At 40.0% G+C, this 24,361-nt stretch overlaps 1 protein-coding gene across 9 annotated transcripts in view; it reads right to left on the bottom strand.

The window, feature by feature from the left end:
* Positions 1-2,981: 2,981 nt before the first annotated feature.
* Positions 2,982-24,361, bottom strand: part of ATXN7L1 (ataxin 7 like 1) — a 137,154-nt gene continuing 115,774 nt past the window's right edge. For 7 of the 9 annotated variants that reach the window (XM_068160882.1, XM_068160874.1, XM_068160875.1 and 4 more), the window contains 5 exons: positions 23,949-24,141; positions 19,499-19,620; positions 14,857-15,802; positions 8,961-9,035; positions 2,982-5,709 (listed from right to left, as the gene is read on the bottom strand). In XM_068160882.1, coding sequence (XP_068016983.1) covers positions 5,668-5,709; positions 8,961-9,035; positions 14,857-15,802; positions 19,499-19,620; positions 23,949-24,141 — 1,378 coding nt within the window. In that variant the 3' untranslated portion in view covers positions 2,982-5,667. The other 2 variants (XM_068160876.1, XM_068160877.1) reach the window with 2 other exon arrangements.

The raw sequence follows: 24,361 nt of genomic DNA, 5'->3' as shown, positions 1-24,361 counted from the left end.
GCAGATGAAAGGAGTTTGGGATTGGAAGACCAGCTGTGAAAGTCATGGGAGCGAGTGGTCCATTAAGAGAACTGTCTGTTAGAAATGAAAAGCCCAACAGAGTCTGTTATGTACTCCAGGAGCAAACATGCACTTGGCTTGTTCTAGATTAAGGAGCATGAATGGAGCATGTCCCTTTGAATGGTTTTATCATCCATGCTCAGGGTGTGAAGCTCTAGGCCTTGGAAGCACTCTGCAAAATTACACAAGTAAAAACCAGCTTTCTGCACCTTCCTGATGTCTCCTTGATAATGAAGTAGCAAGCCCAGTGTGTTGGTATTATTGTTCAGGTTATGTGGCCAAACACAAATCCTAAAGAAAATCAACAAGGAAGGAGTACCTCAAGGCAAGGTTAAAACAAACAAGCAAACGAAAAACAAAACCAAAAACCATACCACAGCCATCCCCCCCAATTGATTTTGAGTCAAAATATGTGAAAACTAAAGAAAAGGGAAGTCAAATAGAATTTTAAGAGTGGAGCTGACCAGAAGGGAATGTTTCTTGCGCAGGCTGGTTGAGAGCATCTTCAGAACTCTGGTGACAGGCCAATGTATTCTGCATCATGAAAGGCTGAAAAGGATGAACCCCAGTAGTCCTCTTCTAGTGATCTGTCCATTTGCTTTGGACACAGCTCTCCAAATTGGAGAGTATATTTGCCACTGGAAGGGGATGATTGTTTCTCCTCTGCAGTCATGCTTTTTCTGTCACCATTCCCTTCTCTGCCTCTGTAGGGACCAGGCTGGTGCAGATGCAGGACTCAGGATTGCAGTCATGAGTTCATCAGACCATTTGTTGTACTTACCAACATGCCTTTCTACCTCTAGCATTCTGTCAATATACTTTGTTCATGTTAGACAACTTTCCTGAAAAAGTCTCTTGTGGTGTCACATCATCCATATTAGTAACTGCTCCAAGTTAATCAAACCAAGACTCAGCTTCAGAGAGGAACCTTACAAGTTTGGGAAATCTGCGAACGGGCAGCTGAATGTTGTGCACCATCTTTATCCCTACTGGTGTTCTTACCCTCAGATCTAGTTCTCCTGGATCCTGATTGTTATTCCTGGCAAGCTTCCCTGAAACAGCTTCCCTAAAGTTCCCCTTCTCCTTTCTGTAGGGAAAGCAGATCACAGAGCAGATGTAAACATTTTTTGCAGGTCAGCACTAAACAACAAATACACACACACACAAGAACGCAACTCATGTCAGCTGTGATGCATTGCAACAGGCGAACAAGAGTATGTATACCATTTAAGGTGGATTCACCAGCTGAAGGGCAGATAGGGTACTCCTGCTGAATTATCAGCTTCAGCTTTCTTCTACTTATTAAAGTATGTTGTAAAAGAGGTCCATACCTGTTCTGAGTAGTAGCTTTCAAGAAGCAAAACAGTATAAAAATTTGCATGAAATAAACATTCTTGTGTTCCAAAGTCTGAATCTGTTGTATGCATCTACTACAAATATTTCTGGAACCAGTATTTGGCATTTCTTCCAATTGTGAATCCTGGCAGATTTGGATGAGTAAAACAGAGACTGGTTGCACACAGCAAAGACTTGATTCTGAAATAAATGGTTCTGTGGTAAAAGCAGAAGCATAAGAAGGAGAGCACAATGAATAAAAAATCAGTGTGATCTGCTGTCCTCTGACACTGGTGGTGCATAGAGCATGTTAGAAAAAAAAAAGAAGCTGGGGAGAGCTAACTCCAAATAAAGAACAGTTTGTAAATAATTCTCATGAACGTGCAGTGTGCTAGTGCTAAAAGATTACTTGGATTCATATTTGGAGAATAAATTCAGTGGTCTTTGGCTTATCCTGGCTATGGGCAAAGATGGCAAGCAACGAATGGCTGCAATATTCCATTTGCTGTCGCTTTAATTGCTCATGTCTGCTAAGCAAAGCATCTTCTAGACACAGTGTCACTCTTCAGCCATACACAGGGACCATCCTATCAGATGAAATTTCTCTATCTACTGTTTCTTCATGGCATTTGGTGTTTCTATGCTGGAGAAAATAATTAACTTGAGATTAAAAAAAACCCAACCAACCAACAAAAGTTTAGAAAAGATAAGCAGCTCAGACTAAGGCACAAATTGGACAGTAAAGAGGAAATTCAGGATTAGCTTCTGCAACATGTATCAGTGCATGCAAGACATTTCAGAAAAAGCTGTTTATTTAGAAGGTAAAATTTTCCTCCTTAGACTACTCTTTCCTGCAACACAGACCGGCTTTCTATCTCCTCTGACAGTTGAGTGTATGTATATAAAAACAGTTTGCAGTCCAAATTTCTTGCTTTTAAGAAAGGTTCATACTGTAATTGTGTCTTCCCTACAGCATCAAGAGAGATACTTCATAAAAGGAGCATAAAAATGTGCATCTTACCCAGGTTTGTAGAAGAGGTTTGATGTGAGAAAATAGACTGCAATCCTCTCTGCAGAGCTGATGAGCCTATGAGCAATGTAAGTCTCAACTGATCTGTAGTTGGAACAAGCCTTACACAGAACAAGAATCTTAATGCCTATGTAAACGTTGCATTTTTAGCATTAACAATGATAAAAAGACTGGTTATAAATTTGTACTGCCCACTGAAGTGAGTTCCTAAATCTAGTAGCTGTAGCAAAGTTAATTGTTGCACTGATAATGAATAAGAAAATGCATTCAGCTAAGCAAAAGAATTTAGAAATGCTTTATCAGTGCAAAAACCTCAGTAGCTGAGGTTGTGTCACACATGTCCTGATATGCAAATACAGAAGTATTTGAGACACGAATGCCAAAAATAATCCCAGAGCAATTCGGCCCTGTAGAGAGAGCTGGGCAGATCTTTTGAATCACCAGTTCTGGCTATCTGCACAACCTCTGTAGCCTCTGGGAAGATAAAGGGCAGTCTTGCAATACATACCATTTTGGTTTTGGAAAGATGAATAATGACAAAACCCATCTGTTTCTTACAAACATATAAATTATTTTATTTACAAATCCATGTTACAAAAAAAAAAAAAAAAAAAAAAGGAAAAAAACAAAAGAGGAAAAAAAGAAAATAAAATAAAAGGCAAAAAAACCCCAAAATACAATCGCTCACTAGAGAATATCTCCAGGCCTGGTGCTGAACCATGGCAGTATCAATCAGATACGAGTTTGTTCTGGTTTTCCTTTTTTAAACTGTAAGCCATAGAATTTACTATTTACACCTACTTTAGACATTTATTCTGCTTACAATTATCACAAGCATGGAATGAATTCTATTTGATACTGCTAATACATAAAGGTGCAGGACAAAGAATGAAAATACTTAGTGTTACAAAATATGGATTGTAGAAAAGAAATTGGCTGTACAAGTATGGCATTTTTTTTTTTTCTCCTCAGAATGATTGGACATGCTTTCTTCAAAAGTCTTCTGGAAAAAGTTCTAAAATCTGTAGTAGGAAAACACAATATAGCAGGTGCAAATTTATTTCTGTGCAACAACAGTTATTTAATATATCCCATGACTGACCAGCTATGCAAAACCCACAGAGTTTTGTTAAAGTGCCATGGGTCAACAGCATAACAAAATATAAGGTGTAAATAGAAAAATTTCTTTTTTTTCCCCTTCCTTTTTTTTTTTTTAACAATAGTTCACTGAGAATCAGCAATAATAGAATATGCTGTATAAACTATTTCCTACAAAGGTTGATCAGCACTATGTACAACTGTTACATTGATACAAAAGAAGGCATACAAGTTATCCAACTTGATTTTTATGGCTGACGGGCCTATGCATTGCGTATGTGTAACAACCAAAGCTGCTGAGCCTCTATTGCTGGAAACAAATAACAAGATTTTCAGGCAAATGGGGAAGTGAAAGAACCATCAAGAATGCTACACTAATATTGCATTATAGGCTGGTCCAGTTTGTATCCACTTTCTTTTCAATGTTTACTTCTATTTCACTTTTTGGGCTGAAATTTTTGACACACACAATTAAATAATGATTCTTTGATAATGAAGGAATGGTGTGGGATTTTACTTCGTGCTTAATCTTCCTGAAATGCTGTCAGGTGTGAGCCAGATGAAAAAAAAAAAAAAAATATTAAGCAGCATTCAAAGGACAGGCTCCTTATTTCAGCTTTCCAATAAAAAGATGCATTGCAAGAGCTACAGCTTCCTAAAACTATAAAATTCCTCCTTCAGTCACTAATTAACATTATTTCTCAGAAGCAACCACTGAATCTCACAACCACTGTTTTCCCTCAACAACTAGAAATAGCAGTTCATTGATTACAGAGGATGACTTTGTTACTGAGATTTTTAAACTCCTGCAGTTTTATAACTCAAAATAAATAAAAAACCCCAAACCAACATAGTACTGCTCCTAAAACTGAACGAGACAAAAATTGTGCAAAAATAACAAAGATATGTACACATTTTTTTTTTTTTTTTCAGTCTGGAAGAAATGTACAATAAAAACATAATTCAAAGAACATTTAAAAAATATAAACATTGCTTAAACTTTCCTAAGTTTCATACTGTTTCTGAAACTATACCGGTCAGTTAACTCTGAAGTATAGCAAAACATAAATTATTACAAAATTAACACTATAAAAATTTATCTTAAGAATATTTCTAAATTTTTTTTTCCCCCAAAGGTTCTAGCCTTGTTTATAATTGCTTAAACATTTTTTTTAGTCTTAATATTTGCCTTAAGCCTTCTTTTTTTAAAAAAGAAAGTAGTAATAATCTCCCTATTTGCAGTCTCTCGCCTTTCCCCCAAGATGTAAATAAACCAGCATATAAGTGCACTTTTAACACTGTAGAAATAAAAAGTAAGTTCTCTGTACTATTGTTCCAGTATTGGCTTCCTGATTATAAAATCTATATTTTATTAAAAAAATTACTCAGTAATTCTATAAGAAACACTGTCAGTGCAATTCCATTAATGCAAGCCAATCTGCTGAACTTCTGTCCTTGCAAACCCAAACTGTTTACCAGTTACCAGGTGCTGTGGTCTTAAAGGTCTAGAAATCTGCCGAGATATGGGGATGTTACATGTTGAGGCCCTGATAACATATTAACTAGAGTTTGGTACAAAAATCCACCATGGGTTGATGGAAATATAGATTCCCTAAAAGCCTGATCGTAGAAGAGGCTGAACACTCAGAATTCCCACTGAAATTATTAAATGCTATAGGTACAGAGCACCAGTCAGAATTAGGCCCTAAAGTCGCAGTGCCCCAGCTGTTTGCAGATTACTAAGAAATGCACTCCTTTTTTATCCATAGGGCAAGCTGAAATACAGAATTACTGTAATTTTTATTTAATGAAAAAATTTTGAGATCCTTTAAATAAATTCAAATTGTGATATGGATTGTTTGTTTTTTTTGAATGTCCACTGTGTTCTGGTAAGGAAACAAAGGGAGCATTGCAATGCTAACAGCTTTAAAAGGCATGAAACATAACCAAGCAGAACACACAGATCAGTGGCAAATACAACTGAAAAACTAAACAAATCACTATTACAATTTTCTGTAAATTTTGTTGTCTTTAAACCCACAAATTCATACAAGGTTAAATCCGTCTGCAGGACACAGAAAAGAAAAACCCTGTGGAGCAGAGCTGCTGAGAGCTAGAGATTATAGGCTGGTTCCGTTTCCTTGTTATGGAAGAGTCCTTATTCTACCAGTCCGGTTTGATGTCTTCTAAAAGAGAAACCAGAGCCAGGTTCAAAATCACAAAATGTCTTTCAGTATTTAATACTTCAGTAAATTTCTCTGTCTGACAGAATTCAAAGCAGGAATTAGTCCCTGAACTATATTTCCTCCCTGTTTACTGATTACATTAGACCTTTAAGAAAAGGAAGGGCTTTGAATATGCGGTGTATTTCCTTCTACGTCTGTCTGAGTTTTGTAAGCTTTGGTGAAACTCCTGTCTGTTAACTTGGTGCATCATTACAAACAAGGAGCAGAATTAGATGACAGCTCTGAAGAATCTTTTCCTCTACACAGCATGTTCTCATGCACAAGAAATCCCCACACAGTGCACGTTTGTCAGCTTCCTTTAATAAAATTAGCTAGTTACTCAGTATTTAAAAACCACTGCATACTGAGGTCTCCAAGTGTTAACACATTCAGGCACCTAAAAGCACTATGAAGACAAAAAAACTCGATTAGTTATAAACCTAGCACAAGGATCCAACAATCTAAAGAAACAACCTTTTAATGTATAAACTGGCACAAACAACCTTTTAATGTATAAACTGGCACAAATTATTTGACTGTAAAGCTACCATTCCATTAATGTTTGTTAAAAAACAGTATGTTTTTGGGAAAGGGAAATTAGTTTGCCTTTTTCTTTTTTTTTAATTAAAACAACAATAGCTGGAAAAACAGGCATGCTTTTATGTACACAAGCCCCTATTCAAGTCTCAGATGCAGCGATGTTCAAATTAAACATGAATTGAGAACAACTCATCCAAGTTTAACCTGATGGAGTACAATACAACAGAAGAGTGCAAGACAGGCCCACAATAGTTATCCTCAGAGCTACCAACCACTCAAAAGTACTACTTAAAAGTAGAGTGTACTTCAAGAAATGTAGAAAACGACCCAAAGAAACCACTTATGTGAAATCAAACCAGCTATGGGACAGTAATGAGAAACAGCCATTTATTGATGGCAGGTGACTTTCACAGCACTGCTGTGTGTCTTCTCAGCTCCAGCTTGAGAAGGTGAGCAGAGAATCATAGAATTGTTAGGGTTGGAAGGGACCTCAAGGATCATCTAGTTCCAACCCCCCCTGCTATGGGCAGGGATACCTCACACTAGATCAGGTTGCTCAGAGCCACACCCAGCCTGGCCTTAAAAACCTCCAGGGTTTTTAAGCCAGAAACTGTCTTTCTCAGCAGGAGTGAATGCGGGCTATTACTGATTCAAACAAGACTGGGTCTACAACCTTCTGCAGTTTCCTGAATGCTGCTTCATTCTCAAGCAATTGCTCAAGCCTGTGCTAAGGACCCATCTCCCTTCTCTAAAGCAACAATCTTCTCCACCTTTCTCACTTGGCTTTTGCACCAGCAGATAACCTGACAGTTTGCCTGACCAGGTAACACAGTGGAGGCCCACAGACCTTATATCAGTTGGACTCCCTGATTATCATGGTTATATCACCAACACTAAAACAAGACAGCTCGGGTTCCCCCATTAATACCTTTCCTCACATAGTACATACCTTGCACTTACTGTTACCCAATTAGTAACACCTTGATAAAACAGTGCTATAGTATTTCTTTAAAACTTTATTTAGAGATTATTCAGCTGCTAGATTGTAGATGAAAGCTATCAACAAAGCAGCTGAGATGTACTTTGACAGTGACAATCATTTATTTGATAGGCAATCATTAGCCGTGGTTCCAAATACTAAAATCCTGTGTTCAAGTTTAAAAAAGAGCAAATGATAAACCTTTACTAAAATTCCATACATCCTGACTCTCTTTCATATTCGTATTCTGAGCTCCATATTCAACTACCAAACTGACAAAAACTTATTTTTAACAATAGTTTGTGGGTCTTAAAACAAGCACCCACTTCTGATTTTGATAAAGTTACAGAAATGGGCATCTGAAAAGCTCAGCAAGAGCCTATGTTTACATAAAGTTGCCACAAAATTAATGCTTTGTACTGTTAGGTTTTCCCCATGGGATCTAGGCAACAGATCCCAACAAGCTCTGCTCCTCAGGCAGTGTGTATTTTACTAACACAGGAGCGAGAGGGTAGAGCAAAACCAGTTTTGCATTTCGGAACTGCTTTATGCCATGTTTATCATTGGCTGCTGGACGACAGCATCCCAACAGGGAATGCCAGTCCCTGGAAGTACAAACTAACTTCCCACTTTTTTCTCTTCAAAGTAATTCTTCCATAGATATACTGCTTTGCATTCAGCATCAAGAGGGAAAATAATATATAAAAAAAATTACTGTTTGGTAGTTCATCTCAAGATGTGAGTGATCCAGAATATTTTTAATGGGGATACTGTGGTGAGTTATCATTATTACAACCATTATTATTCTTTCGCTGCACCCACACAGCAGAAACTGCAGTACAGCCCTTTGGAATAATTACTCCTGTAAATTAAGTCAGAATACATAACAGAATTCTAAAGCACTGACTTGATGTACAAAAAAACCCTCTGCAATTTTTGTTTACTTGCGACTACACCTTGTTGTTGTGGGAAACATTTTCATACCAAGGCTCCTGATTAAGGAATTCTTGATAAACTACTCCACTTGGAAAGTCAAACAGTAGAGGCCAAAAAATAACTATCAGTCCTCCAGTCCTCACTGAAAGGCTGTTACTAAAGTTATTATAATTGTCTGACTAGTCTGTGTTATAAACAGGTACAGTGGGAGCACTAAGGAGTTCTCACAGTTTTAAGAACACAGATTGTGCTTAGCTTAGTTAAGCTTTCAGGTTAGTTTGTCTGAATAGTCAGGTGCCCTCTCTGTCCTGTTTCTGTCCTCCCTTTGCTGCTTTTATTTCTGTCTTATTTTTAAGTGCTGTCCCTCCTATGCCAGTTTGAAGACTCTGCTGTGGCATCTCACTCAGCAGGGTTAGTTGGATAGGAAAACCACAGGAAAACCACAGCTGGCTTCTGCACAGAGTTTCTGCTGCTGCTGAGTTTATATCACCAAAGCAACAGCTGGTGAGCAGCACATAAGCCAACCTGAAGCGTTATCACAGGTGGTGAAAAACGAGCAGAAAACTCTTTAAGGGGGAATAGCTGGGAAAAAAAGAAGAAAGTGAAAGGAAAAGTGTAGTATTAGTTCAGCAAAAGACAGCTTCTATAAAGACCTGTGTTAATAAAGAAATTGTATTTTAAGGTTTTGCAGTATAAATTATTTCAAGACCACTTACAGACTACTTAAGTACACTTTTTGTTTTTTAATGCAACTTACTTGTCTGTTGTGTACTGGGTTTGATGTACTCGAAGGACTGGATTGTGACAAAGCTACACTGCTATTTTTTCCAATCTGAAAGACATTAATTGATCAATATTGAGAGGCATATTTGTCAGTTGAATGCAGATGCTAGTAAAGGCTTTTCCTTCCCTGTGTGAAGTGGCACTAATTATTCTGCATTTGGAACACAGGTATTTTGCAATTGCAAAAGATACACTTCAGAGAGAATCACAATTACGTCTCAAAGCCTGTAAACTTTAAATGAACTCTTAGAAGGCACATAAATACTATCACAGGTCAAAAACCAATGTAAGAAGCAGTTACCAAGGGAATAGAGATTGTAAAGCCTAACCTCTCTGCACTGAAATACTAGTTTCTCTAGATACCGGTGTCACCACCTGCAGTTAGTCAGTACACAGTGTCCAAGGTCACAGACTCCTCCCCAGGGGACCTTCCCCACTCCTGGGGAGTTTAAATCAGGTGGCCAAGCAAAATAGCATGCCTTAAGTTAATCCATATTCTTTCATATAGAGTCTTAATTTATTATTGCTCAATAAAACAACCAGAATAATCAAACTCCAGAGGTTTAAATTTGCAACTGTGCCAATTTATCACATCACAGAATGCAAATTGATAGCACACATACGTACACTTCAAAATTACTTAGTTAAAACACTGCCATATTCAGTCTGCCTGTTTCAGTGCTTGAAAGGTCACAGCACTCTGCAAGAGTCTTACATTTTTATGCCATGACCCATAACAGCATGTGATGACAGCATGTGGCTCAGTTGGTAGTGCATCAGACCCTTAATGGGAAGGTCGTGAGTTCAAGCCTGCAGTGGGCAGTAGTGTTCTCCCTACTCTAGTCATGAGGCCTGTGGTGACAGGTTGGACTTGATGATCTTTGAGGTCTCTTTCAACCTTAGTGATACTGAATACTGAATAAACACAGTGTAGGTATTTTGGTTGCAATACAAAAGGCAAGGCAGTTATTGAGTCAGAGGAGTAGTTCCTCAGAGGTTATAAGGCAAATAAAAATTAACACCTGCCTACAAATGGCAGATGACCGGAGTTTGAGGAGTTATTGACAAGGTCAAGGGACTTCCAGTAATGACCACTTCAGTCAGTTGGAGAGGTATCAAGGACGTGTCTTCTAAACAGTGAGAAATGCAGTTGCAAGTTTCTTACTGAACAGATGGGACTATGGCCTTGGCTGGCAGAGGTTCCACCAACAGCTATTTTCTCCTCCCCTTCTGCAACGTCATTTGCTATTTTGCCCTTTCATCAGATAGCAAAAGGTGGTCTTGGTCTCCCTCTCCATGTCTGCCCTTTCTCACATAAAGACTTTTTAAAACAGTGTCTTTGCTCACATTCTGTCCAGAAGAAATATTTGAAGTTGTATTTACAGCCAATTCTGAAGGCAGCTCCCATGGTGCACAAAAGTTAAAAGGGTAGGCCTGTGCTTATCCTGTCCACTTTAGTTGTTGTTTCACATGCCAGGGCTGTTCTCTAGGTAACAAGGTGTTTTTCTTCGATACACAAGCCTTGACTGAAGATACGTAACTTTGCATCATCTTTCCTAGCCATTAAGAACATCATGACACACCTGCACACCCTCCTTCTCTACATCCACCATTATTACATTCACAAAACCCATAATCAAATACATGTCCATCTTTTAAATGGAAAAATACCCACTGGGAAATAGACTTGCTGAGATCCTGGAATTATAAGAGGCAGTATTATACCTCTCTAGGCTTTCATTCATTCAGTACTTCTACAGCTAACAGACTGACTCTCTTCACAAGACAAAGCGAGGAGCAACAGCACCACTTGTAGCAGTGTCCTTGGGTTCAAGCTGCTTTTATCACCCCATCCACATCCAGAGCTGAAAAAGCAGTGCTGCGAGACAGAAGGGTGATTCAAACAGACTGAACAGTTACAGCACTCAGTGAAATAAGAAGATTCCCATTTCTGCAAGGCCCTTAAATGGTGGGAACACCATAGCAAAAGGATAAGAATAAGCCAAAGATTCTTGATACTGTGATACTGTGATTCTTGAAATAAAACAGAAAATAATTTCACAAACCTGAGCCTATTACCTGTCACTTAATTTTTAATTTGTGTGTGTGTGTGTTGTTACTCTCTTAATTTGCCCTGTTACACCAGGGAACAGAAGCAAGACTTTAAGTTATACTGATGCTTTTTGTTTTGGTTTGGTTTTTTTCTTGTGGTATGGATTTTCCCTGTGATTTTAATTCCAGAATCCAGCAATTCAAAATAGCATAGCTTTAAGAGTGATTCAAAGTACTGTATTCTCCAGAGCTTTAATACCCACATGTAGAGTATGTAACATTACTTGACCCATATGCTTAAGTGGGTAAAAATTTCATTTACTTATAGCACAAATAAGCAGCAGTAAATGTCAGTTTTGCACTGCATACAATTTGGTATCCTTGTCAAAAAGACAATTAGCTGCCAGCCAGGCATACGATACACAATCATCTCCAATTTATCTCCTATTTTTGATTACTGGTGTATCTCCAAAGACCAGCAGTGTAAGAGGAAAAGAGTGACTAGCTTGTACATATACACACACACATATACACCTCTGGAAGCTGCCCAATGTGGTGCCCATCCACAAGAAGGGCCGGTTGGATGAGCTAGGGAATTATAGGCCTGTCAGCCTGACCTCAGTGCCAGGCAAGACTATGGAACAGGTCATCCTGAGTGCAATCACACAGCACTTACAGGATGGCCAAGGGATCAGGCCCAGCCAGCATGGATTTAGGAAGGCCAGGTCCTGCCTGAGGAACCTGATCTCCTTCTATGATCAGGTGACTCGCCTGGTGGCTGTAGGGCAGGCTGTGGATGTAGTCTACCTGGACTTCAGCAAGGCCTCTGACACCGTCCCCCACAGCAAACTCCTGGCCAAGCTCTCAGCCCATGGCTTGGACAGCAGCACTCTGCACTGGCTTAGGAAATGGCTGGAGCCCAGCCCAGAGAGTGGTGGTGAATGGTGCCACATCCAGCTGGCAGCCAGTCACTAGTGGCATCCCCCAGGGATCAGTGCTGGGCCCCATCCTGTTCAATATCTTTATTGATGATCTGGATGAGGGCATTGAGTCAATCAGTAAATTTGCAGATGACACCAAGCTGGGGGCAGAAGTTGATCAGTTAGAGGGTAGAGAGGCTCTGCAGAGGGACCTCGACAGGCTGGACAGATGGGCAGAATCCAACGGCATGAGATTTAACACATCCAAGTGCCAGGTTCTGCACACTGGCCACAACAACCCCATGCAGAGCTACAGGCTGGGGTCAGAGTGGCTGGAAAGCGGCCAAACAGAGAGGGACCTGGGGGTACTGGCCGATGGTAGCCTGCACATGAGCCTGCAGTGTGCCCAGGCAGCCAAGGGCCAATGGCATCCTGGCCTGCATCAGGAACAGTGTGGCCAGCAGGAGCAGGGAGGTCATTCTGCGCCTGCACACTGCACTGGTTAGGCCACACCTTGAGTCCTGTGTCCAGTTCTGGGCCCCTCAGTTTAGGAAGGAGGTTGACTTGCTGGAGTGTGTCCAGAGGAGGGCAACAAAGGTGGTGAGGGGTTTGGAACACAGCCCTATGAGGAGAGGCTGAGGGAGCTGGGGTTGCTTAGCCTGGAGAAGAGAAGGCTCGGGAGACTTTATTGCTCTCTACAACTACCTGAAAGGAGGTTGTAGCCAGGCAGGGGCTGGTCTCTTCTCCCAGGCCACCAGCACCAGAACAAGAGGATGCAGTCTCAAGCTGCACTGGGGAAGGTTTAGGCTGGATGTTAGGAAGAAGTTCTATACAGAGAGAGTGATTGCCCATTGGAATGGGCTGCCTGGGGAGGTAGTGGAGTCGCCATCAATGGAGGTGTTTAGGAGGAGACTTGATAGGGTGCTTGGTTGCATGGTTTAGTTGATTAGGTGGTGTCAGATGATAGGTTAGACGTGATGATCTTGAAAGTCTCTTCCGGTCTGGTCTGGTCTGGTCTGGTCTGGTCTGGTCTGGTCTGGTCTGGTCTATTCTATTCTATTCTATTCTATTCTATTCTATTCTATTCTATTCTATTCTATTCTATTCTATTCTATTCTATTCTATTCTATTCCATTCCATTCCATTCCATTCCATTCCATTCCATTCCATTCCATTCCATTCCATTCCATTCCATTCTCTGTGTGTATGCACATGTATATAAAAAACATGTTTGCAATGTTATATATCATATCATTACAATCACTACAGATGTTAACTTTTTACTTAAAAAAATAGCATTGATGTGAATTACGTATTTGTAAACATAAAATATCTCTGATTGTTTCTTTGTGGTTAATCATGCTGAAATACATCACAAACTGGGATTGGGAATATGCCATGGGAGATGATTTAATCACTACAGGAGTCAGAAGTGGAACTCAGAACCTCTGTTTTTACCTCTAAGTCTTCATCAGACTGCACTCGGCTACAGATACAGCCTGTGCACTGTGAAAAGATGAGAGAATCCATTTCCTACTACCAATGTTTGTAGCAAAGTAACAATCCGTACTTACTTCCCATTTGAGACAGTGTATTCCAGGGCAATTGAATCTTTTGGGGGGCACAGGTATTTAAAACATCAGATATGTGACACAATGAAGAATTTACAGCATCCTCCACTGACTTCAGTGACTTAAATATTAGTTCTGAGTGCAGGGTGCATTCAAAAGGCTTCAAATAGACAATGCCACTACCCATTTTTTAAAAAACAGGAAAGTCATCTCAGATGCCCCTGCTGGAAGTAGGAAAGACAAAATATACAAGACAACTTGCTACATCATTCTTTGTGCCTTCATGCTGGCTGCTATGCCAGTTTTAGGATTAATTTATTCCTTCCTTCCCCTCCACCCTCTGCCTGTGCTAGTAAAATTAGCTATTGCTGTGCTAATAGTATCTCAGGGTCCCCATCTCCAAATTCCATTTTATGAGCAATATCTTTAGGAATTGAGTTTCAAAAACAAACAAACAAACAATCCTATATGACCTTCTCTGGATATTCTGAGGTACTATGTTTGCTATGTTTTTTTTAGGCCAGGGTCAAGCTTTGTTTTCTGAGCACTGCACAGCACTGGACACCATAGCAGAATGAAAGTGATTGTGATAACACATCAGCAGTTTTTCCACCAAATCATACTTCACATAGACTTTTGTCCTTTATAACATCACTAAAAGAGAAATCAAAGCTCTGCTTACACTGACAATGAACTAAGAGTGTAACCTTATCTATTGCACGACTCCAATATTCTGAGCTCATGCATGTAAAAAAGATAACCAAAAGTCCACTGAACATCACCTGGTTAAGATCTTAATTTCTTACTTTTTCCAGTTTCAAAAAGGAAATAGCATCTGAGGTCAGGCATCTCAAACTCTGCCCAGAGGAAAGGTAAATGAAAGTGTTTTACATAAGAGAAATGAGGAGACTTGATGACATTAAGAAATGAATCAGCAACAGCTTTGAGGAAAGAAACAAACAGGAATGCTGACTCTCATCTTCCCATTTTAATGGCAAATTTATTTCAGAGAGATGAGAATTAAGATAAAAAAATTAATGTCTAAAAAATTATTTGTCCATTCAGGACATTCAATTTTAACTTTCAAAGATACAAATGGCTACTTTATTGATGGAATAAAAATATCTTGTATAAAACTATTTAAGAAAGTAGATTTTTTTTGTTTTTTGAACTCTCAAAATATCTTTCTACGATGGCACAGTACAAAGAAAAATACCCTTCTGTATTAACGTAGAAACAAACATAGTACTTTCTTTTCAAGAATACACAAAATGTTTCAAGTAAGTTAGACATGACCTGCAAAAAAATAACTGGATGAGTCCCTTACCTGCCGAGAGATGGAGCTGCTTGTAGGATCTGGCACCGCAGAAATAAGGTTGGCAGTGCTTTTTCTATGAACACTGTTCATACCAGGCATTTTAGTGATTTTACAGGCTTTGCTACTAGAACTAGAGTTTTTACGTTTTTTTCCTTCTGATTTGTCAAAAGAAAGGGCAAGAGAAGACACTGCATTATGTGCTCCTAGGGAGTGGTCCCCTGAGTGGTGCACAAGAGAAGATACAGACAGGTTAGAAGAGTCAATGCTGCTCACTACCATGCTCATGTGTTTCACTGAGTCTGCTGAACTACTTGACAATGAAGTCCGTCCTGAGGGCTCCGATTTGGCACTGAGTGGGCTTGTTCCATTATTTGTATTGTGCACAGACATACTGTTGTAAGAAGATGTAGCCTGATAGGAGTTCAAAGTTGAACTGGGGTTCAGGACACAGTTCTTTTTGTGAGACCCTGAAAATGAAGATGAGGAAGATGTCTGCAAAGATAAGGAGGAGGAGGACGATGAGGACTGCGGCTTTTTCTTTTTGTTACTTGAAGACTCATCACTGCGGGATGACAGGTCTTTCAGTTTTGTAGATTTGCTGGCTTTTGTTTTGGATGGCTTGTGGGATGGGGAAGGGATGACTGCTGGCACTGGTGACACAGCTGATGGTGCCTTAAAAGTTGAGTCCATGATACTCAGGCTTGCAGGCACATGAGGGAAAGCTGTAGTATGTGAGACAATGGAATTCGTATCTGATGTTGTCACAAAGGCTGCATTCGATAACATAGCTGACGTCATTATGTAAGAAGATGAAGTGATTCTTGAACTGATGGGTGTTGAAGGAATATATACCGCATTGGGGTTGCTGAAAGGCTGTAAGACCGATGCTGGAAAAGGAGTGGAGACATGTGCTGCTGGAGAAGGCATGGGACTATCTGCCGCAGGAGGAATCTTCCTAAACAAAAGGAAAAGAAAAAAAAGAGATTTAGATACATAAAAAATTTCACCCAAACAATGTCAACAGGAAACAATTTTTGGGAAGGACCAACTTATTATAAAAGGCAAACCTAGTTCATTCTAATTTTGACTCCCATTCTTACCAATCACATATATTTTAATACTCATAGTTCAAGATCAGTTCTGCATGCTACAACAGCTTGAAAATGCTTTTACTTGTGAGTTTTTTCTCCTCCAAACTTTTTTCAAGCAAGTCCATTATATAGTTCTTTGGGGTTTAATACCAGTGATAAACCCCAAACTATATGTGTTTTAATATCCTAAAGATTGAGGTAAGTTGGATTATGAAGTATATAAAAAAAAAAGAAAAACCAACACCAAATTAAATGAGGCACATTACAGCTGTGAGGGCAGCAGAGACCTAGCAGATGATTAGGTGAAGAACTATGCAGTATAATTTTCTCTACAAAATTCTGTCAGGTCACATGAGCCCTAAACTCTGTAACTCAGTTAAACCAGAAATGAGCACCACTTCAGCAAAACTAGCAGTTAAGTGTACAGTGTTACAATTTAATCACTTTATTACAAATTTAATTTTCTTTTTTTTTCTCCTCTCCTATGCTACCAAACAGTAAAAAAATGCAAATAATTGATCAATAAACATTCTGATCACTACATTTAATTCATTGCTTATGTTTCGCTTGAAAGTTTGAGTGGTGGAGGTTTCATTATCAACCTAAACTCACAGGTTAGATTTAATGTGGATAGTAAATGAGCCAGTTTGGGGGTTGTGAAGTACTCAAATCACGAAGCTTGAAGAGGAAATAAGGAAAACTCGTCCCTTTCCAAATGCAGTGCTATTCTCAACAGCTCAACTGAGAGCTAGTTATATGGGATTAAAAGGGTAAATCATTAATTTCACTGCTGTTGAAAGACTGGCAAAAATTAGACAGTGCTTGATAAAGTTGAATACTATTTGGAGAATAAAATCTAATAATATTACCTGTGAAATTAGTAGAATGTATTAATATTGTTTTCTATTCAGCCATCATCTTTTATTATCTAGTCCAGTGTTAAAGAACCAGATTTCCATAACATTGCTTGGAAAATTATTATGTGAGCTTCTCATTATTTAGAAAAAATAGATTTAATTCACAGTTTAATCCTATTTCTCTTTGTTAGGAAGCTGTACATCACCATAACTCTGCCCTTGTTATCCTCACTACTGACAGCTTTTTAGTTTTTCAAAGGCTTACTCTTGCCCTCAAAGGCGGATGATAAAAGAGCAGCACCGGGTGTGCTGCTTCATCATAAATCAAATCCTAATTACAAGTGTTCTCTGCTGGTATTCCTCCTATGGAGACCGTTGGACAGAACACTGTTTATGGCACACAGTTACATGAGGGACTACATACACTCCATGCCGCCAGAAATGAGGGAGTCCTATAGGCTGTGACTTGCTATGCAAACAAAGCTGCTTATCAGATCTGTTCCTCAGTTCATTTTAAAAGAAGGGCCAGTAATTCTTGGCCACTTTTTGAGAACTAGGGATAAAAAGAACTTCGTAAATGTTACAATCGTTCTGAAAACAATATGGCCTTTCAACCCTTAAGCCTTTGTCTCAGTTGGATGAGCTACAGCTACAAAGTTGCACTAGCACCAGTTATAAAATAGCAGCTTCATGCCTACCGGTGCTTGGGGAGGAGAGGAAAAGATCAGTGCAGAGAAGAGTGAAGAACAACAGGTAACACAACAGTGGTTAAGCACTACAAGCTTCCTGTGTTATACAGACAAGTAAGTATGGATGGAGTTCTTAAAAATATTACAGATCACATAAAGAAGTAGAATTTGGGAAAACATTTACAATTGGGATTTGTGGGAGCAGGAGTGGGACCTGTTTATTTCTGGTATCATGTAACTATATCTATAGAGGGTGGGTTTGTGTTTGGGTGTTTTTGAACAGTAGCAATACTGAGTATCTTTTCTTCTGACAAACAAAGTCAATGGAAAACAAGTTTTAATCTTCCTATTTGTGGAAACCAAAATAGTTTTATTTGTGGAAGACAACAGACACAAGTTGTGATTCTGTGAAAGTTAACAGCCAAATTTACAAAGTAGAAGAGAAGAACCACTTGCAGACCAAGTGTGATCTGTCTCTAAGCAGACACGAAACTACTGGCTCATTTATGGAAAACCCAGCCATTTCCAAACTGTGTCCCCCAGCACAACAGCACTCTCCTCAAGTTACCAGGTTAGTCAGAGAAGCCAAACTTTAGTGTTTCAAAAATATATTTAATTAAAAATCAAACCTTGTTTATTTAATGGCTGGCATCCAATGAATATAACACAGTCCTGACAATAAACAATGACATGAAACACTGCACTTTACTGTCATGATATTGGAAGAAGAATGCATATTCTGCAGCAGAATACCCTCCCCTCCTCCCCAGATCAATCCTCTGTGGAGATGCCACAACATTTTACATTTTTTTAAACTTTTTTTCTTTCAAGAATTAGTATCTTTTTCAGAAGTGCTGTCTATTTTAATGCATCATATAGCCAAAGCCAACAGAACTTGGAGTCTGCATACGCTACATGGATGTGCTTCAACAGTGAATATATAACTCAGAAATTTAAAAGCCCAAAGCCAGTAAGGTCACTTATGGATTAAAACCCTATCATATTCCATCTTATGCATAGGCAAAGGTGTACATTACAACAGAGTCATACAAAGCAACGTCTGAATGGGTGATATGGGTGTATGACACCTCCAGGGATGGGGACACCACCACCTCCCTGGGCAGCACATTCCAATGGCCAACAACTCTCTCTGGGAAGAACTTTCTCCTCACTTCCAGCCTAAACTTCCCCTGGTACAGCTTGAGACTGTGTCCTCTTGTTCTGGGGCTGGTTGCTTGAGAGAAGAGACCAACCCCCACCTGGCTCCAATCCCCCTTCAGGTAGTTGTAGACAGCAATGAGGTCTCCCCTGAGCCTCCTCTTCTCCAGGCTAAACAATCCCAGCTCCCTCAGCCTCTCCTCACAGGGCTGTGCTTGAGGCCTCTCCCCAGCCTCACTGCCCTTCTCTGGACACCTTCAAGAGTCTCAATGTCCTTCTTAAACTGAGGGGCTCAGAACTGGACACAGGACTCCAGGTGTGGCCTAACCAGTGCAGGGTACAGGGACACAATGACTTCCCTGCTCCTGCTGGCCACACTATTCTTGATGCAGGCCAGGATGCCATTGGCCTTCTTGGGGGGTGCCATGGTTTAGTCATGGGGTCTGTGGTGACAGGTTGGACTTGATGATCTTTGAGGTCTCTTCCAACCTTGGTGATACTGTGATACTGTAATATAAGCATTAAAATATTGAGGCAAACTCTAACCTGTGTGTTAAAAATCATCTAATATCAACACTCTTCTCCAAACCTTGAAACAGAATGACTAAATTCTTCCTCCTTAGATTCACAAGGACTTAAAAAACCCCAAGTCCTAAACCTGGAAGAGATTTACATCAGAACAGGAGGCTGTTCTGTTGCATTGCATATCCCTTAACAGAGAAAATGTGTTCTTGTATTACCACTGTGCCTTCACACAGAGGTAATTTTACAAACGCTTCTCGTGGACTGTCGAATTTAGAAGTCTTACAGAATTAAAAATGTTCAGCTATCCACTGAGCATAAAAATTCAACTTACTTCCACATCTGTGAGTTCAAATGTTTTTCTACCATGGAGTTCAGTGCAAATCGAAAGTGGTCCCATCTTCTGTCAAACACATAGTACCCTCTTCCCATTAAGCGACTGCCATATGAACAAAACTGAAAGAGAAAAAGCATTTCAACACTGTTTATAAAGTATTTCTACACTATATAACAACTACGAGTTCTATGTTAAGGAACACCTTTGTAATCTGTACCATGCACATTCAACACCTTTTTAAAAGGTGGTTTTCCTCATCTGCAACACAAATACTGTTTGCGTGAGAAAGGAAACATGTACCTGATGTTTCAGCTTAGTGTAAAGTGCACTAACAAGTCAGGTTACTAACAGGTGCCTGTGTGTGAGAGCTAAATTATGGGATTAAAGTGGGGCTTACTTAGAAAGTAAGAATTTGCTATGAGGGAGTTGAAACAACAATGGAAGAGCCAGACAGTTCACCTTATCTATGTGCATGTAAATCAAATAGCCTCTGCTAAGGGCCTTATCTGGGGTCTTGCTGTAAATCAGTGGGGGGCTGTCTGAAGACACCAGACACAGCACCAACTTCTGAAGTTTTAGGACAGAACACAGGCTTAATAGACTACTGAATATTAACTTCTCCACCCAGAGAAGTGAAGAACCTATTGAACATACGATGTGTGATGCAGGAGGGTTACATGTGAAGGGCTATGTGTAGTAGGCGTATCGGGGAAGACTGTAGATCCTGTTTATCATAGCCAATGGGGGAAAGGGAGAAGGAAATTTGTGCCCGGGAATGTAGGATAAAAGGGAAGCTGCACCTTCCAGCAACTTGAGAGACCCCGCAGAGAATTGCCCTGTGGACTCTCCCTTTATCTGAATAAAGTTTTACAAGACTCCTTTGTCTTTGTTTTGAACAGGAACTTCTAGATTGGATTACTTTTTTTCCTTACAGAAAGAATATAAATGCTGAGGGACTGTTAGGGAAGCAGTTCTGGAAAATGATACTTTCACTGCCTCGGAAAGAAAGTTGCAGCCTTCCATGCCTATTACATCTTGTAAGTGTGTGTGTGTGTATATATATATATATGTCCTGAAGGGACATAAAGCCTCAGAATGCTCTGAATCAGACAATGGGGCAGGAGCCAGCAGATCTGATTTTCCAGGATAATGCCCACATCGCCCAGGCTTGTCTGAACATGTCCTGAAGTCCAAGTGGGCCAGGTCTGTATGCCTTTGGCCACATTTGGAGAAAACTCATTCTATAGGTTACAGTGTCAGGTTTTTATCTCTCAATCTTTGTCGACACTGGCCATTATTGTCTCGGGAAATCTATAAATACCAGCCCAAAGAGCCAGAGCCTTGCCTTGCAATTGTCCATGCTCTGGGAGAAATCACAAGCCTTGCTTGGAATGTGAGCTGTGTTTCAGTTTACCCAGACAAGACTGCAAAGACCCCTCACTGTGTAGCGCTGTAAAGCCTCAGCGATAAGCTGCGGACCCCAACAGAAAGTGAAACTGTGTTCCTGCAGCTTTCATGTGACCAACGCCATTTTGGTTTTGCTTCAATCGCCCACGTGTGCCGCGGAGTACCACGATCAGTGAGGAATTATGGAATCTGATTTTTGTAAGCATCTATTAAAGATCTGTTGCCCTAGAGAATCCTGGAGTTTCCCCCCACCTTGTGGGCAATCTTCAGCTCTGGTGCCAATGTTCCCTTTTTTCTTTACAGTTTATTGTTTCTGGATTTTTGTTCATATTGTTTAAATTGTTACTTGTTCCTTGTGGTGGTTCCTTGTTCTGTTCCAAAACCGAATATTTCAAACCAATAAATAGGTCTTATTAATAGTTTATGCAGATTTTTAAAAATTAATAAAGTTATTAATATTTTTATTAATAGTCCCACCTACTGAATATTAATAGCCTCCTTATGATCAGAAATATATATAGATAACTGAAGAGGAAAAAAGTGCAGTGGGAGCATCTTCAGTATCTACTAAATAAACAAATCAGTGACGTTTCAGTAAAAACAAATTATTGTCCCTGGCACCTGTGCTACAGCAGAACAGTGTATATAGGCTGGGCACTGACTGGCTTGAGAACAGCCAGAAGAAGAGGACTTGGGGGTGCTGGTGGATGAGAAGCTCAAAATGAGCCACTAGTGTGTACTTGCAGCCCAGAAAGCAAATTGTATCCGGGGATGCATCAAGAGAAGTGTGACTAGAGGACAAGAGGGGTGACTCTCTCCCTCTACACTGCTCTGGTGAGACCCCACATGGAGTACCGTGCCCAGTTCTGGAGCCCCCATTACAAGAAGGATATAGATGTGCTGGAATGTGTCCAGAGAAGGGCCACGAGGATGATCAGAGGGCTAGAGCACCTCTCCTATGAGGACAGACTGAAGGAGTTGGGGCTGTTCAGTCTGGAGAAGAGAAGGCTCCAAGGAGACCTTATTGTGGCCTTCCAGTATCTGAAGGCGGCTACAAGAATGCTAGGGTGTCAGATAGCGATAGGACTAGGGGAAATGGAGCAAAACTAGAAGAGGGTAGATTTAGCTTAGATGTTAGGAAGAAATTCTTCACTATGAGGGTGGTGAAATGCTGGAATAGGTTGCCCAGGGAGGTGGTGGAAGTTCCATCCCTGGATGCTTTTAAGGCCGGGCTGGATGTGGCTCTGGGCAACCTGATCTAGTATAAAGTGTCCATGCCCATGGCAGGGGGGCTGGAACTAGGTGATCCTTTGGGCCCCTTCCACCCTGACAATTCTGTGATTCTGTGTATGAACTCATCTAGAGGAGCAGTCAACATTTTGAGCAATCTGCAGAGCTCAGCAGTGTTTGTCCCACTTCCTTTGGAGAACTTCCTGCAAAGTCCTACTGCACTGAAATGGCATGATCAGAAATCTACCCTCTCTTCTGTTCAGTATTACTGATCTCACTTTATGCAGAGAACTGCCAAAGCACCTATTTGTGGGAGAGAAATCTGTTAGAAATCATCCTGGAAAAAAAAAAACCAGAGAGCTCTCCATCATGCAAGAATCGAGTCTTACCAGCTCTGTCTGAAATCAGAAGACAGCGACACAGTTAGAAAAACAACTGTTCAAAGTATTTTTCAGCTTATGGACAGTGAGTGGTGACAGCAACTGTTTATCTTAAGTCTGCTTCATGACAAGGTTAAACAGCTTAATTAAAAATACCAGCATCACCTCTCAGTGATACAGATCAGTTATCACTAAGAGGCAGTTTAAGATGCTACTCTTCCTGTCAATTACTATCATCTCTCTAGGAGAGGGATTACGGAAGAAAACCATTCCACTTCAATATGAAATTTAGCAAGTTAGCATGAGCTGTGCTGACGGCAATTTACACCACCTTTTCTGACTCCATGTTGATGTTGACTTAAAACAGCTGCACTATCATTAACTGCTCCAGCTAAGTGATGATAGGATTTCAAAGAACAGATGAGTCAGTGGATTTGCCTTGAAACAGAACTAGGATCTTAAGCCAAAATGGCTATTGACAGCCTGACTCAATAATAACACCTGGGTAAGTACTGGCTGCACTTTGGTTATTTTTTTATGTTGTGTGGACACCTATGCCATGAGCCTTTAGTTTTTAATTCATGAAGAGGCAGCCAGCAAAAAACCCAACAAAACAACAACACAAGAAAAAACTGCAATACAAGAGTACCAAAGCAGCAGAAGGTTATAATGCATATCATAGTACTATATGGTCTAGTAATTCTTCTTTTCTGTGTAAGAACCAAATACAGAATTTCATCTGACAGTTATTTTACGTTCAGCTCATACTCTTTGCCAAGTGTCTGACAGTAACAAGTTCTCCTTTGCTCTAGGGAATCCAGGCAATGCTACAGTTATCACAGTGTTCTTCTTATTCTGCATATCACATGGAAAACACCTGAGTGATGTCTTTATTAATTGTATTCCTTGGCTCAATTGTGATGAGAACCAACTGCTTAGAAGTTCAAGAGTTCTCTCATTAATTCTTTGTTTGTAAAGTGTAAGGAAATTCAGATTACAAAGACAATGCCACTTACTACTTACAATGCTCTTACTACTTTTAATAACATTTCTCACTAACACAGGTACAATTTTGTGAGAACTACGACAACCAAGAGATTATCTCTTCATGTCACATTTAAAACAATGCAACTTGCATCAGTCTAGCAAATTTACAGGAGTTGCAGTTTTCTGAGGGAAACCTAAAACTAGAACTTCCAATTTTCAGCTGCTCATCTTGTCCTGCAACCTACTTGTCCCATGCACAGACCAGAGTTTTCCTTCTACTTTATCCCATCCACACCATTCTTGGATAAATGCATTCTCTCTAGAACACAGTTTTCAGAATATAAGGTCTTAATTCCTTACATTCTTACTTAATTACTTCTTTTTTTCTCCCCCCTCTAATTAAGTAAGAAAAAAGGCAAGGCATGCCGGAAACAGACACATACCCCAAGAGGCCGGGGATGGTGTTCAGAAAAATGACAGTCTAATTTCTCAGATTCTTCAGTTCCATCCGCTTCTCCTTCATCACTGGACAACCTGCTAGTTAAATCTCCTCCCATGGATGGCAGTGGCAGTTCTGGTATGTACCCACTGTGGTTTGAAGAACTGTTGCTGTTTATGCTATTTGCAGATGATGGTCTAGAAGGAGAACAGACATTTAAATCATCAGTGTTCCAAGGTTTTTCCAACCTACCTGCTAGAGTGCTGTGGTTTAACCTTAGCTAGGAACTATGCACCAGCACACAGAGTTAAGAATCAAAGTAAATTACACCAGGAGGAGAGTGAAAGGTACAGAGTAGCTGACATTTGGTCTTGTCAGAAATGTGTCATGCATTGTCATCAAACTAATGTTATTAGT

This window comes from Melanerpes formicivorus, unplaced genomic scaffold (genome assembly GCF_026170545.1).
Source record: "Melanerpes formicivorus ecotype bairdi unplaced genomic scaffold, bMelFor1.0.p_v2 SCAF_54, whole genome shotgun sequence".
NCBI lineage: Eukaryota > Metazoa > Chordata > Aves > Piciformes > Picidae > Melanerpes > Melanerpes formicivorus.
The sequence above is the reverse complement of the archived record's forward strand: the minus strand, read 5'-3'. Positions and strand labels throughout refer to the sequence as shown.